Source organism: Haliotis rufescens, unplaced genomic scaffold, assembly GCF_023055435.1.
Source record: "Haliotis rufescens isolate VD_foot unplaced genomic scaffold, xgHalRufe1.0.p SCAF_9, whole genome shotgun sequence".
Classification (NCBI taxonomy): Eukaryota; Metazoa; Mollusca; class Gastropoda; order Lepetellida; family Haliotidae; genus Haliotis; species Haliotis rufescens.
Window position 1 is genome coordinate 15381929 of NW_025964383.1, and position 16728 is coordinate 15398656.

At 41.6% G+C, this 16728-nt stretch overlaps 1 protein-coding gene across 1 annotated transcript in view; it reads right to left on the reverse strand.

Moving 5' to 3' along the window:
- LOC124150201 (glycerophosphodiester phosphodiesterase domain-containing protein 5-like) overlaps window positions 1–16728 on the reverse strand; it is a 70436-nt gene that overhangs the window by 13763 nt on the left and 39945 nt on the right. The window contains exons 3-7 of the mRNA XM_048391145.1: window positions 9626–9729; window positions 7727–7820; window positions 6041–6199; window positions 4484–4577; window positions 153–298 (exon numbers count right to left, since the gene is read on the reverse strand). Of these exons, the coding sequence (XP_048247102.1) occupies window positions 153–298; window positions 4484–4577; window positions 6041–6199; window positions 7727–7820; window positions 9626–9729 (597 nt within the window). The remainder of the gene's footprint in view (window positions 1–152; window positions 299–4483; window positions 4578–6040; window positions 6200–7726; window positions 7821–9625; window positions 9730–16728) is intronic.

Consider the following 16728-nt stretch of genomic DNA (forward strand, 5'->3'; position numbering starts at 1 on the left):
TAAGAGTGGTGACATTAAGCCTGGAGCCATGTAACACTAACCTCTGATGCTCCTCGGTGGGCTAGTATGAGACGCTCTACCACTTGACCACGGAGGCGGTCCAAGGCATGATAAGAGTGGAGACATTAAGCGTCGAGCCATGTAACACTAACCTCTGATGCTCCTCGGTGGGCTAGTACGAGGGGCTTACTAGGCAAGTTGTCGGCGTGAGTGACACACGGGGAATTGATGAAGTACGGGGATATGTACAGTCCGATCATAACAGCAACATACACGGTCAGCCACAACAGCTTCAACGCTGAAAGAGGACACAAAAAGAAAATATGTGAGCCTTAATTCTGCATTGAGTATTTTGTTGTTTAACTGCACCATCAGTACTGTTCCAGCTATATGACAGCAGCATATAATTAAAAGAGCCTGGACCTAACAACCCTGTGACTGTTATTATGAGCAACGATTCACGCCATCGGGGTATAATGAAATAATCCAAATCACCAAGCCTGCCTACTGGATCCATTAAGTTTCCTCATACAAGAAGCATAGGTTGTTTGGGGACAGTTCTAACCTGGAATCCCCACAGGGTCATGTAGGGGTATAATGTCCCTACATACTTTGTGTGATGACTTACACGTAGGTAACAGATTAGAATTGGTCTTTAGCAACCCATGCTTGTCATAAAAGGCGACCATGCTTGTCATAAGTGGCGACTATGCTTGTCATAAAAGGCGACTATGCTTGTCATAAAAGGCGACTATGCTTGTCATAAAAGGCGACTATGCTTGTCATAAAAGGCGACTATGCTTGTCATAAAAGGCGACTATGCTTGTCATAAAAGGCGACTATGCTTGTCATAAAAGGCGACTATGCTTGTCATAAAAGGCGACAAACGGGATCAGGTGGTCTGGCTCGCTGACTTGGTGGATGCATGTCATCGTATTCCAGTTTCTTACATCAATGCTAATGATGTCAATCACTGGATTGTCTAATCCAGATTTGATAATCTACAGACAGCTGTCATATAGCAGGAATATTGCTGAGTGCTGCCTTAAACAAGAAACTAACAAACAAATAAACAAACAAAAATATGTAGGAATCTGAGGTATACAACCCAGGGCCAATAAAATGTCCTATTTTTCTGATACGAGCAGAGTGACTCATCCATGCCAACATTTATGTCATGAAATAAACTCATGAATAGCTATCAAATTCTAATCACGAACTAAGGACCAGGACTCTCACAAACATCCAAGTAAATTTGGAACCTGATCACATTTGCAAGTCAATATATGTTAATGCCAATTAGCTGTTTGTGAAGGAGCAATAAACTCTCATGTCAAGGGCAGGATCAGGACCTTTGACATGCATTTGCAATCAAGGACAGGCAGGGTTACACTGAAGCACTACCACTGTCAAGTGATCGTGTCCCACAGAGAGTACGTGCAGGCAGAGTGTGCCCCAAGAACTGTGTTGAAACCTAAGCATGGAAGTCAAGGGGCACCTGTCACAGCCCTAATCAGGGCTCGAAAAAAAAATTTCAACCCTACTTGTCCTGCAGGGCAAGTACTTTTTATTTTGTACTCGTACTGCCAAATTATCACTTGCCCTATTGCTCAATGCTGAACAGACAATATCATGTATAATGTACCAACCACTGAAAACAAAGTAAATAAATTGTTTCAAGATATATTTTGTGTTTTTATTTCCACAGTAAGACAATATTGAATAAACTAAGGAATAATAAGTTAAGTTATTTTGAACAGTTAAGTTATGATGAAAGACACATCAGTCTGTCACTGTCAAAAACTTGGAAATTTTGAAAATGGTTCCCCTTCTATTGCAACATAGTAGGCTGTTGTGAAAAGCTTTTCATAAACTTCAGTTTTTTTCGTCAACTTTTTGCATTGACTTGGCAAACTGTGCAGATCAAAAATTTTATCATGTTCACAGCACTAAATATGCTTCCTACTTTTAGGGTGAAATTTCAAAGTTTCTTTTCTGAGTCCACATTTGGGATCAGATAGTTTGGGGTATTTTCGACAGACGGTGCAATACAACTCGCTGTCATCATCGTCAAATTTTGCCCATTCAAATTCACTCAACCACGCAGATTGTACAACACGTTTCCGCTTTTGTGTATCGTATTGTTTTTGACTAAGTTTTCGTTTCTCCGCCTGTGCAGTCAACTTTTTGTCGGCACGACTGTCCGATGAGAAAAACTTTCTCATATCCGCCATTTTGGTTCAGTTAGCAACCGGCCGCTTACATCAATAAATAAAGACTGGTTTCAGCGCAAAGCCTGCGCAAAGATACATCAAGAGACAAACCTCAGCCTAATTGTTAATGCTATACTCGACATAGATATCGATCGGCTGAATGGCCGTGATTTCCGTGTCAATATACCGCACATCAAATCAAATATAAATTAAACTGCTGTAAGCATCTGCTCGTCTGTCAGGACGAGTATTTGATCATTTTAGCTTGCCCGACATCAGTTACCACTCGTCAATACGAGCGGACGAGTGGATTTTTCGAGCCCTGCTAATGTTAAAAGTTGAGGACCTGGGAGGTCCCTAGATTCAAATACCATAGAAGACCTCAATGACCCGTCAACCCCTAATATGGAACATTGCAATTCCATTTTTGTATAAGACTAGTCCTTGACTAGTGAAAACCTTATGTCAATAGTCCTCCGAGTTTATAGCTAGTCCTGTCAGCCATCTAACCCACTCAGCCACCGAGGCCGTGCCAATTTACATGTCAGAGGGGTACTCCTAGTATGTGATCTAGACTACCAGTTGCCCGGCTTTCACTTTTGTGGCAGCCTCAGTGGGTTAGATCGCTGACTTTGTGTGCTGGTGATTGGGTGCCTCACTCTGGCAAGTACGGGCTTGAATCACAGATGGGACTCAACCCAAAAGAGTACGAGAATCTGTACTTTACTAAGAAAGTGTTATCCCAAATATAACATTTGTTACATGCGACCACGTTCTTAACGGCATCGTGTATTCCTGGTTTGAGGGGGTTAACATTTCCTGTGAAGGTGAGAGGATAAGGTTCAACAACAGCTGAATCAGTTGTGTCATTATTAGGATACCAGTGCACGTAATGAGACACATCTGTGAAATGAGCACTGCTTGCCCTCCTTTCATCACACCCACAGGTCAGAGGTCACGCAACTAATGAGTCCAATAACAGCCTGCAAAGGGAGATAACCCTTGTTGAGGCCCTCCCAGATGTGATCTGTGTGAAACATTCGATGATTGCAGTGCTGCCCAAACTCAAACCTTTATCAGTTTTTCAACAGATGGCATAAACCATGATGGCAGTCATCATTGTTTTAGCTAAGAACCCATCAGTGTGGCCAAAGGAACAAAACAAAAAGTTACAAACATTAGACTTAAAAAAATAAAAGAACTGGTTCTCAGGCAATGACTTTTGAAAATATAGTGCAGGCGGGGAGTGTTTTTTTGTCCTTTTTTTTGCTTGTTCAAACTAGTATGTACCCAAATAAACAGTTGTGTACCATCAACCTGGAAAAGGGCCTCCCTACATAAACAAGCATACAAACTCCTATTGCCGCCATGACCATAACATGAGATTAGCAGTAAAGCTGTGCACATGTTAAGGGAAGTAACTGCCTGCTGTTTTGGATCACATTGTGTTTAAGTATAAGGAAGTAATAGTCTTGGTTCTCAGGCACTGCCTGCATCATCATAAAGTCTTCCACACGTTTCGTTTTAATTTCCATTTTCCCAAAAAATAAAAAAATCATAAGTTACACAGTTACTTCCCATTACTGCACATCTCGTGATATGGTAGCAATAGGAGTTTGTATGCTTGTTTATGTTGGGAGGCCCTTTCCCAGGTTGATAGAAAACAACTGTTTATTTGGTTAAAAACTAGTTTGAACAAGTAAAAAAACACACGCCTGCCCGCACTATATTTTCAAAAGTCATTGCCTTAGAACCAATTTTTATTTTATTTTTTAAGCCTAATAATAATAATATTACATGGTGAACATGGCATCATGAGATTAACAATAAATATTAGGCTAAAAAAAATACTAGTCTTGGTTCTCAGGCACTGCCCGCATCATCATAAAGTCTGCCGCATGTTTCGTTTTATTTCGATTTTCAAAAAAAATTAAATCCTAATTCTTAAAAATAATGCGTTCCAATATAGAACTAGTATACGCTCTTATTAGACAATGCAAGCATGCTTCAGCTTTTTGCAGAACAACTCAGGTCCAACAGTTTGTTTCTTCATGCCATAGCCATCAATATTCCAGTCATGTAATGGTGGCTTATAGTTAATCTGTAAGACCTATAAGTGGTTGATATTACGGGCAATGTCTCTTGGCGTTGATGTTCAATGACACCCGACCCTTTCAGGATCGTCACTAAATGAATAATTTAACCCTTATGAACCGTGCCTTTACTGTTTAGTGGTGTTCCGAGCTGTGTCAGCAGAAGTGCCTACCTACCCCAATGTGAGAGTTTAAACCACTGAAGGGAGATAACCCATGTCATCAGAGTCATCAGCACAACTGCACCGATCTGGAGGAAGGGTCCCGTGATCTGCAACCAGAGAACGCAACATTGCACTACACTGATACACACTCCACATTTACTCACCGACAAAAGAAACGTGATTACCATGCATTTTGGTTAATATATGAAGAATTACTCATATTCAAGAGATATAAGATTGGTTTGATGCACAAACTAACATACTAGTATGTTGTGTGAACATCCCATGTGACGATATAGATCCATGACTTGAGATGCACCATTTATCTCATGCAGGATTAGCGTGTGAAGATTGGAAATCACGTGGATCATATCGTGATACAATAAAGACACTTTGTGGTAACACTTGACTGATTGTCAGTCTTGTCATTAAGTGGTACACATTGGAAACATGTCTTCTCAACTACATTCTTCTCTATATCAGTATATGTTTCTATGGTTTGCGTTTCTTTTGGTGGTGAGTATACTTGCGAGACTAGATTCAGTACATTGGGTGCTACAGCAAGTGTAAACCACCATCCCAAAAAACAAAATTGCATGGTCAGCATAGTGAGTAGTGAGGTGAGGTAAAATGGGGTTTGATGTCGCGTCCAAGATTATTGCACTTATATAGCGAAATGCATGCAGGTGTGTGTAAGTGTGGCTGCTCTTGCTAGACCAAATTAATGCCGATTTTATGGTGCTAGCCCACTGAGATACCACGCCACAGTTTAACATGAATATCCCACTCTGACACAGCATACTGACACCGAGCATAGAGTAACAACAAGTAGCATCTTTTGGCATAATGTGGCCGTGGATGAAACCCAGGAACTTCTGCTCTCTGGGATGATGCTCTACCACTAGACCACAGAGGCGGTTCAGTATAGTGAGTGATTGAGTGGGTTATGTTTTCTTAGTAACCATGCTTTCAACCAAAGAGTTTTTGTTTGTTTGTTTATTTGTTGTTTAAATTCCAGCTATATGAAGGGGTCTGTAAAAAATCAAGTCCGGATCAGACAATGAAGTGATTGACGTCATGAGCATTGACTCATGCATTTGGGACATGATGACAAGCAAATCAGCGAGCCTGACCACCCGACCACCTGATCCTGTTCGTCGCCTCTTTAGACAAGCATACGGTGCTGGTTACTAAGGGTGCGTGTTATTCCCAGTATGTCGGTAAATTGAGGTTCACTCTTTCCACGATACGTATCATAATATCATATTTAATGCTCGGTATATCGGGTGATTAAAAATGCCGATTTTGTAATGTGTTTAATGTGACACACTTGCCAAATACCCAAAGCCTGCATCACGAGCATGCATCAGCGCCTTTTTATTGAATGGCTAAACATAATGTTGTACTACTGAGTACCAGCATCTTTTGTTCCATTTCTAAACTTCAAATCATACACTGGTGTTTCAAATTGCTTCTGAATTCAAAATGTAGAATCATACACTGTATCGTGATACGTATCACAATACAGCCTTGCACATCCTGAAATATTGAGCTGAAGAGGTGAACTCACCCTGAGAGAGAGTAATACTAGTGTCCATTCAGAGCGCCACATCAACTCCACGGCAACCGTGATGGCAACGCAGCCCAGCAGGCTGAAAAGGATGACAGCGATGTGGACCGGGTGGATGTAGAGTTGGTGGCCGTGCAGGACGTGGCACAACACCAGGCACTGCAAGTACAGCACAACACAGAGGATGTTACACAGTAGTCAGACAAGAAAATAGCACAAAACATAGGACATTGGCACCATGGTTAGAGGTGGAGCAATGGGTCAGTGGCTTGGGACTACGCTGCTTTGAACATAGGACATTGGCACCATGGTTAGAGGTGGAGCAATGGGTCAGTGGCTTGGGACTACGCTGCTTTGAACATAGGACATTGGTACTATGGTGAGAGGTGGAGCAATGGGTCAGTGGCTTGGGACTACGCTGCTTTGAACATAGGACATTTGTACCATGGTTAGAAGTGGAGCAATGGGTCAGTGGCTTGGGGCTAAGCTGCTTTGAACACATCGTACCTGAAATCCTAGTATGTGTTTTGTTTGTTTGTTTGTCTGTTGTTTAAAGCCGCACTCAGCAATATTCCAGCTATATGATGGCGGTTTGTAAATAATCGAGTCTGGACCAGACAATCCAGTGATTGACATCATGAGCATCGATCTACGGAATTGGGATACGATGACATGCATCAACCAAGTCAGCAAGTCTGACCACCCAATCCCATTAGTCGCCTGTTACGACAAGCATAGTTGCCTTTTACGGCAAGCATGGGTTGCTGAAGACCTATTGTACCCCGGATCTTCACGGGTCTACCTGGATGTGTGAGTAATGGGATGCAGGTTCTATCATACAGCAGTAGTCGAAGTATGAATGGAAATCAAGGGGTCCTTGGCTTAATCAAAATTAAAAAAAGTTAAAGATATAAAGAGTTCCCTTGAAGCAAAAACTATGGGAGAAGATTTCAAGGACCACAGTACCACATGACACTGTACAGGATGTTAGTAGAACAACTAGTTCAAAACACAGGACCAGGGTCAGGGAAACGGCACGGTCCAAAGTAACCGCCAGCCCCCCTGGCCGTGACTGTCTGGCAGATAATTTTAAGACTACTTACATATTCACTTTTTTTATAACTGCTCACAGCTTCTCAATTAGTTGTTTGCATTATTTCAACTGAATCAAGATGCGATATGACTCTTATTTTTCGTGATTTTTCAACATTTATAACATCTGAAATCGGCAGATAACTTTGAAGATGGGCAGGCAACATTTACAGGTCACATGTGGGGAGTGAGTGAGTATGGTTTTACGCCACTTTTAGCAATATTCTCGCAATATCACGGCGGGGAACACCAGAAATAGGTTTCACACATTGTACCCATGTGGAGAATCGAACCCGGGTCTTAGTCGTGACGACCAAATGCTTAATCCCCGAGGCCAACACTCTAGCCACTACACGACCCTGGCGCCCACATGTCACACCCCCAGGCCATGACAACCCAGTGTCAGCATGGTAAGGGTGGTGGTGGTGGGCTGGTATCCTGTACAGCTACCCACCATGACTATAATGAAGTAGGCCAACACTCTAGCCACTACACGACCCTGGCACCCACATGTCACACCCCCAGGCCATGACAACCCAGTGTCAGCATGGTAGGGGCGGTGGTGGTGGGCTGGTATCCTGTACAGCTACCCACCATGACTATAATGAAGTAGGCCAACACGGCGCAGGTCAGCCCCAGGATGATTCTGTACCAGGGAACCCATGTCCTCAGCAGCCCAAACATGTGCCTGAAACCACAAACCATATGTGAAATCATACAGTGAAACCATAGACAGTGAAATCATAGACAGTGAAACCATAGACAGTGAAATCATTGACAGTGAAACCATAGACAGTGAAATCATACACAGTGAAATCATTGACACTGAAACCATAGACAGTGAAATCCTAGACATTGAAACCATAGACAGTGAAATCATAGACATTGAAACCATAGACAGTGAAATAATAGACACTGAAACCATAGACAGTGAAACCATAGACAGTGAAATCATAGACAATGAAATCATACAGTGAAACCAGAGACAATGAAATCATACACAATGAAACCAAAGACAGTGAAATCATACACAATGAAACCAAAGACAGTGAAATCATAGACAATGAAAACATAGTCAGTGAAACTATAGCGAGAAATCATAGACAGTGAAATCATAGACTGGGAAATCATACAGTGAAACCACAGACAGTGAAATCATTGTGTGAAACACTAGACAATGAAATCATACAATCAAACCAAAGACGGTGAAATCATAGACACTCCAACCATAGACAGTGAAATCATAGACAGTGAAATCATAAACATTGAAACCATAGACAGTGAAATCATACTGTGAAACTGGAGAGAGTGAAATCATAGACAATGAAAACATAGACAATGAAACCATAGACAGTGAAATTATAGAGTGAAATCATAGACTGGGAAATCATACAGTGAAACCACAGACAGTGAAATCATTCTGTGAATCACTAGACAATGAAATCATAGACAGTGAAACCAGAGACAGTGAAATAATAGTGAAACCATAGACAGTGAAATCATACAGTGAAATCATAGACAGTGAAACCAGAGACAGTTAAATCATAGTGTAACCAGAGACAGTGAAATCATAGACAATGAAACCATAGACATTGAAATCAAAGACAGTGACATCATAGTGAAACAATAGACAGTGAAACAAGAGACAGTGAAATCATAGTCAGTGAAACCAGAGACGGTGAAATCATAGTGAAACCATAGACAGTGAAATCATATACAATGAAACCAGAGACCGTGAAATCATAGTGAAACCAGAGACAGTGAAATTATATAAAGACCAAAGACCATGAAACCATAAACAGTGAAATCATACAGTGAAACCATAGACAGTGTTACTCCAGACAGTAACCTTCCAATGGAAATCATCTGGATAAACAATTTCCAATTCAACATGTTATTGGTACATAGATATATTTAATTAAATATATATAAATGCTGAAAAGTTGATCGGATCCTGACTATGGAGGTTTCACACAGAACTGTCAAGGCATATTGTCACCCTGAACAGAACCTCCAATGTGACTCCTGGGTTCCCCAGTGCTCCATGTTTTCTATAAGTCTATGTTTGTTTGTTTGTTTGTTTGTTTGTTGTTTTATGCCACATAATAATCCAGCTGTATGATGTCTGTCTGAAAATAATCGAGTCAGGACCAGACAATCAATTGATTGACATCATGAGCATCGATCCAGGCAATTGGGATACGATAATATGCATCAGCCACATCAGCGAGCCAAACCCCCAATTCCTGTTAGTTGCCTCTTATGACAAGCATAGTCGCCTTTTATAGCAAGCATGGGTTGCTGAAGACCTATTCTCTACCCGGATATTCACGGGTCTATCCACAGATGCAGTCTATTCATCGTAGGTAGTAGATGGATAAATACCCTTTTTTTACTTGCGGAAAAACAAACTCAACCCAGCTCCATTTCAACATGAAGGCCCATGACTATATATTGTGCAATTAGTGTGGAGGTATGGCTGTGGTCACTCACCAGTTGAGGTCATCAAAGCTGTTCTTGACGATGAGCCAGAAGTAGAAGTAGAAGATGATGTAGAGGAATGTCAGGCAGAAGAGGCTGAACCAGAACAGGTCTCGCTGAAACACAAGTGTAAATCTCAAACACATGATACAGTCTCGCTGAAACACAAGCGTAAATCTCAAACACATGATACAGTCTCACTGAAACACAAGCGTAAATCTCAAACACATGATACAGTCTCACTGAAACACAAACGTAAATCTCAAACACATGATACGGTCTCGCTGAAACACAAGCGTAAATCTCAAACCCATGGTATGGTCTCACTGAAACACAAGCGTAAATCTCAAACACATGATACGGTCTCACTGAAACACAAACACGAATCTCAAACACAAGATACCGTCTTGCTGAAACACAAACACAAATGTCATGAACAGATCACAGTGAAACTAAAACATAAATCTCAAGCACAGGATTTTGCTTTTGTTTTGTTCGTTTGCTGTTTAACACTGCACTCATCAGCCTGTTCATTCAAACCAGTGAGTGAGTGAGTATGGTTTTACACTGCTTTTAGCAATATTCCAGCAATATCACCAGAAATCGGCTTCACACACTGTACCCATGTCGGGAATCGAACCCGGATCTTCGGCGTGATGAGCGAACACTTTAAACACTAGGCTACCCGACCGCCCCATTCAAACCAGTATCTGATAACATTGACAACGATCCACACCATCAGGGTACAATGACACGCCATCAACCAAGTCACTGAGCCATATGCGATCATTTAGTCGCCTCTCATGTCTGGCAGAACCCCCATGGGGCTGTCTCAGAGAAAGGAACTGGTCATTATGAAACATAGACACAGGGATGGATATCAGCACTAGACCGGACCAGTATTGTTAATGTTAAAGATAACCATAAGAGCTGTTTCAATTATTTTATGGGGAGGGGGTATTGCTATGTGTTATCACTTTTCAGGATAGTGGACGTTCTTGGTTAATTTTCCTCCCAGACATAGAGACCTCCAACACCAGACCAGGTCACAGAGACACACCCTATCTCCAACACACACAATCATGGTGTAAAGGAGCTGTGCTGCCGTGAAACAAGAGACAGTTTCAAACAAACACTTACAGATATAAAAGCATCTCTTCATCAACCCACTTGAGTACTTGACAGCCCATAAATCACATTCCATACCAACTCCAGGTAGCCAGCTACAGTGCATGTTCACAACTGATGTGCACGTGTTCCTCCTGGTGGGACATTGGACAGCTAGGACCCATTCCGGACAAAATATAACATAAGCCTAAAGCTCAATCGTGAATTTAGACGTTGGTCCGGAGCGGAATCTACGAATATTCAGGTTTGGTATTAGCTCAACTATTAAACGTCCATGTACAAAGACTGATCTAAACAAAATTCTATAAATAACATGAGCCTAAAGCCAGTGATAGAAATTGGTGCTAGTCCTATAGTGAGTGAGTGAGTATGGTTTTACGCCGCTGTTAGCATTATTCCAGCAATATCACGGCAGGGGACACATGAAATGGGCTTCACACATTGTACCCATGTCGGGAATCGAACCCGGGTCTTCGGCGTGACGAGCGAATGCTTTAACCACAAGGCTACCCGACTGCCCTTCTAGTCCTATAGTTCTTGCCAAACTGCCCAATAGTTAAGGTATCCTAAGGATGAGTAGAAAATTGCCCTTTTTACCTTGTGGACTAAAACTGTTAGTTTCTACCGCACGCCACTAGTCCGGAGCGGAATCTACGAATATTCTGTTTGGTATTAGCTCAACTATTAAATGTCCATGTACAAAGACTAATCTGAAAAAATTTGTGAGTGTTGGCCTTCCAGACTCAAAAGCTTTTCTCACAGACTGGATTCTACCTGTTTCTTGCCTTAACCTACTGTCTGTTCTCTGATAAACCAAACTTGTATTGTACTCTCAGGCCTCAAAGTTTACATTTTTACCAAGTTATGGCTACAAATATTTTTTTCCAGGTAGCCAGTGGTATATTAAAGAGGTCAAGCCAATATTGTAAGTAGCCCAAAGCATTTGAAATGATCTTTTATCAAATAACTATTAAATGCACAGGTCATAGCACTAGTCTTGGAATTGTATATGAGTGGAAACTGTACTTGAGTTTTATTATTTATGACTCGAACAATGATGCAATACATGTATATATTACTAGATTATAGGTATATCCTTGCTTATCCAATAAACTATCAACTAAAATAAAATACTAATTAAATTAATATTCATGTATTTCGGTTCATTGTTGACTTTAGGAGGAATTATTTGTGAGTACAATTAGTAGCAGACATGTTTATTTTTGTGTCTACATATGTGAAGCAATAGAATTTAGTCGCCACAAGATATTTTTCAAGGTAGTCATTTGGCTACCTCTGAATTTTAGACAGTAGACAAATTGAAATTTAGGTCGCATTGGCGACCGTTTTAGTGGCAACTTTGAGGCCTGACTCTGGGCCACGAGTCCTCCAATACTGTAATGAAGAATCTTGAACACTGAATCTTGAATTTACACCAGGTGAGCCAGCTGACCATACCCAACTGTACACAATCAACCTTGCTCCACTGTCTGCAATGTGGATAAGAACTTATTTATACAAAGATAATTAACAGTCGATAAATGGTGTCATTTCAGAGACGAAATTGTTATTAAGTTACTATATAACAACATTGCTACACATGGTAATCTCGTCTGACAAGGATGAGGCACAGATGAAGGATTAACCCAGAGAAGCAGGGCCTCCCGTCCAGCAGACATCAGGAGCTGCTGTGTATTTTATGTGTTTGTTTTGCCGTTTTTGATAGACTGCTCGGACCCTCCAAGCCCATCACACAGAAGGAACTTCACATCAACACCAGCATCAATAGCCTCTGTATCATCACAGCGTGTAGCCCTGTGCAGACCACCTACCATATCAGTTTGTGACCAACTCGTGTTATTCTGGGACAAGCCGAATAACAACTTGTGCCCTTCTCATGGCCATTTTTGCGACCAGGTTCCGTCTTAGCGCAAAACCTAAAACAATTGTCAACTCGTTGCGTAATGGTTCACATATATTTTTTAATTATACAGTATGATTGAACACATTTCACTGTGTCTTGGGTACATTTTTAGATGCAAGTCATATGTAAAACCAAAAATTATTTCTGAGGGATTCTTTGACAAAAAACTTGAAATCATACCCCCATTCTGTTTGGTTTGTCATATTTTCACACAAAACATTCATCGATAGGGGGACGAGTCTTCTTGCAGGTTATAGAAAGGAGCGAGCGGTGACGAATGCTACCATTTATGACTGCAGATAAACCAAATATTGAGGACCAGTAAAATATTCTGTAGAAAAGGGTCGGCTTATGTATGGGTTAATCTTTCATCAAATTCTTTTTCTCTTTGTAAAAAAACATTGTATCGTTTCAGGTGAAGGAACAACACCATAACAAACTTTGTCAATGAAAATGTGCAATTTGCGATTAAACATCACTAGTCATGATGATTTACCATTCAGATTGTATTTCTTGTTATGCTAGGCATTGTTTTATATGCAGGGATAAAGATTACTGTGTGTATTGTCTCGTAAACTAAGCCAGAAATAGCAATCAGCTGTATATATACACACATGTTCTCCCAATCTACCGGTGATTACGTTACTACCTCGGTTTATCTATGAGATCGAATCAACTATGGTTATATACGGTACTGAAGCACTCCCTCATCCTGATGATGTGTGAATGTGCACACCTCCTGTGAATACTGCTGCAGCACCAGCCAGTAGGGCTGGCAAAAAGATTGATAATCAGAATTATCGTCGATGTGAAGAAATATTAACAATTATCAATATGAGTGAGGGAGTATGGTTTTACGCCGCTTTTAGCAATATTCCAGCAATATCACGACGGACGACACCAGAAATGGGCTTCACAGATTGTACCCATGTCGGGAATCTAACACGGGTCTTCGGAGTAACACGGGTCTTCGGAGAGGCAAGTGAACGCTTTAACCACTAGGCTACCCAACCACCCCTATCATCAATATGAAAATTGTGTCATCGATAATATCTTTTCACACTATTGTTATGAAAAAAAAGTTTTAACTACTGAAGCAGACTTGTTTTTGTCCATTGCCGAAGACAGGAAGCAGCTGAGTTTGTTATATCTCAAATGTCCACAAAGTAATCCATGCATGAATGTGTCGCCACTAACCAGAGACGTGAAAAATGTTGTTTTGTCTCTGAACTTTTTGCATATTTGCTCCAAGTTACTTAACGATTTTCAATCTCTGAGGTTTATATCAATAGCCAGCCATACCGGCTGGCCTGTCTGTCAGCGAGCTGGCATGGTGCAGTAATCGACAGTCGGACAAGAGGCCTGCAGTTCATAATCAGGCCTACCAATGAAATCCAGCAGAGAGCCAACAAACTACGGAATACGTACTTTAATCATTACGATGCACAATAGTCCTGCACCATGACTGAGGAATATATTTATTTTATGAAAAAAAATAAAAAAATCTAGAAACATATACAAAAGTAAGTCCAGCCAGCTCTAGCTAGCTCACATATCAGCATAGGGAAAATTATTTTTTTTATTTTTAGATTCGAGAAGGGTATTGTGTAATATGAGATTTCATAGACCAAATGTGAGTCTAGCCTACAGGGGATGTACAGCAATCTTCAGACAAGAGTCTTGATCCCATGGGACTGTGACTGGGGCTTACTTCACACAATCACAGATACCCATCTCTGCAGGGAGGGCACACTTCCTGTGACAAGGGAAGTAGAACTTTGTTGCAAGTAGTTGAACAACAACCTGCCACTCTACTGAAACGACTTCCACTGAGAACTGCAGTCAGAAATGGACACCTGATTACTATTTTTCCAACAGTATACAGACAAAGTGAAGTACAGAACGCCTGCTGCCTGACAGATCCTGGTTATTTGAGGACGAGACCCTGGAACAACCACTGTTTCAAACCCATTTGTGACCACGCACCATCTTGTTTATGTATGCAGGCTACAGTCTCAACACCTCTCATCGTTCTTTGCTTGCGCCAGAACACTTACCAAACTGGCCTGGAGAAATCACACTAATATTTCCCCATTCATGTTAATCACCATACATGTTATTGATGGTGGTACTGCTGTGTAGAGGTGACCTGCACTTCACTGACAACAGGACAGATATAGAGGATGAGGCCTCAACAGTTTGGTTAACATCATTGCACTGAATGCAGTGTTATCACACCTGTCTAAAATACCACTGAATTTAAGAAAATAAGAACAAAATGATCGATTTTCCCAATTTCTCTTCCAGAGACCCTTAATCTCGAATCCTAGATAAATCCCTGGATATTGTGAGCCACAATCTATGACATGAGAGTCGGAGGACCAGCAAGTCACCGAACCGCACCACCCAATCCACGACATGAGAGTCGGAGGACCAGCAAGTCACCAACCTGACCACCCAATCCACAACATGAGAGTTGAAGGACCAGCAAGTCACCAAGCCTCACCACCCAATCCACAACATGAGAGTCGAAGGACCAGCCCTGACCACCCAATCCACAACATGAGAGTCGAAGGACCAGCAAGTCACCAAGCCTCACCACCCAATCCACAACATGAGAGTCGGAGGACCAGCAAGTCACCAACCTGACCACCCAATCCACAACATGAGAGTCGAAGGACCAGCAAGTCACCAAGCCTCACCACCCAATCCACAACATGAGAGTCAGAGGACCAGCAAGTCACCAACCTAACCACCCAATCCACAACATGAGAGTCGGAGGACCAGCAAGTCACCAACCTGTAACTTATAAAGCACAGCACTCTACTGGGTGCCCAACAAACACCTTGAGAAGCTGTAACTAACCACACCACTCTACTGGGTGCCCAACAAACACCTTGAGAAGCTGTAACTAACCACAGCACTCTACTGGGTGCTCAACAAACACCTTGAGAAGCTGTAACTAACCACAGCACTCTACTGGGTGCCCAACAAACACCTTGAGAAGCTGTAACTAACCACAGCACTCTACTGGGTGCCCAACAAACACCTTGAGAAGCTGTAACTAACCACACCACTCTACTGGGTGCCCAACAAACACCTTGAGAAGCTGTAACTAACCACAGCACTCTACTGGATGCCCAACAAACACCTTGTGAAGCTGTAACTAACCACACCACTCTACTGGATGCCCAACAAACACCTTGAGAAGCTGTAACTAACCACACCACTCTACTGGGTGACCTCACAAACCCACTGAGGTGTGGAGTAGGAAATTGGGTCAGTAGGAACACTCTCTCCTGCCTCTTGAACACACACTGACACAAGTCTCCTGGCCGACCTAAACTTAACCTGCTGGAGTAAGACTCAAGACACAGCGGAGATGAGGCCCAGGCCTGGAAGTGCACGCCAGGGAGTTTCCTCCCATCAAAGGCCAGCAATCACCTCCAGCTGCCGACTCACTCACACATCTGCCCAATCCTCAGTGAAGTAATTAAACATTTAAGTGTGTTATTTTCAACGTGTTAAGTCATATGTGATGAAAAGGGAACAAGTCATATTTTTCCCATTTCTTTGTCGAAAAATTGCCGACGTGTTGTTTTTATCTGTGAAGTCCATTTCCCCTGGCGACTTGGTCTCGCAATCTTATCCTGCGTTACACGTGTCTCAACTCAGGCATGGATGTCGACATGCTATACACTTCACAACTACCCATCCAAACTAATGACTTTACAACATCATCTTCTCGACAGCTTTTTCACTTTTGAAACAAAATACGAAACAAACATGATAAACAATTACATTTTTTCAAAAGTAAATTGAGGAAATATACCATTTTATTCAATATTCAAATGAAAAAAAAAATGTAAACATTTAAATCAAGTTCTAAGAAATGAACAGCTTGACAACACCAAGCATGCTTGACATTGACTGGGAACTGCTGGCAAGCATGGAGGCGCCTCGCCCAAGCTGTTCACATCTCATTCCACACCACCTAGTTATAACATGTTATTCAATGTTCAAATGAAAAAAAAAATGTAAACATTTAAATCAAGTTCTAAAC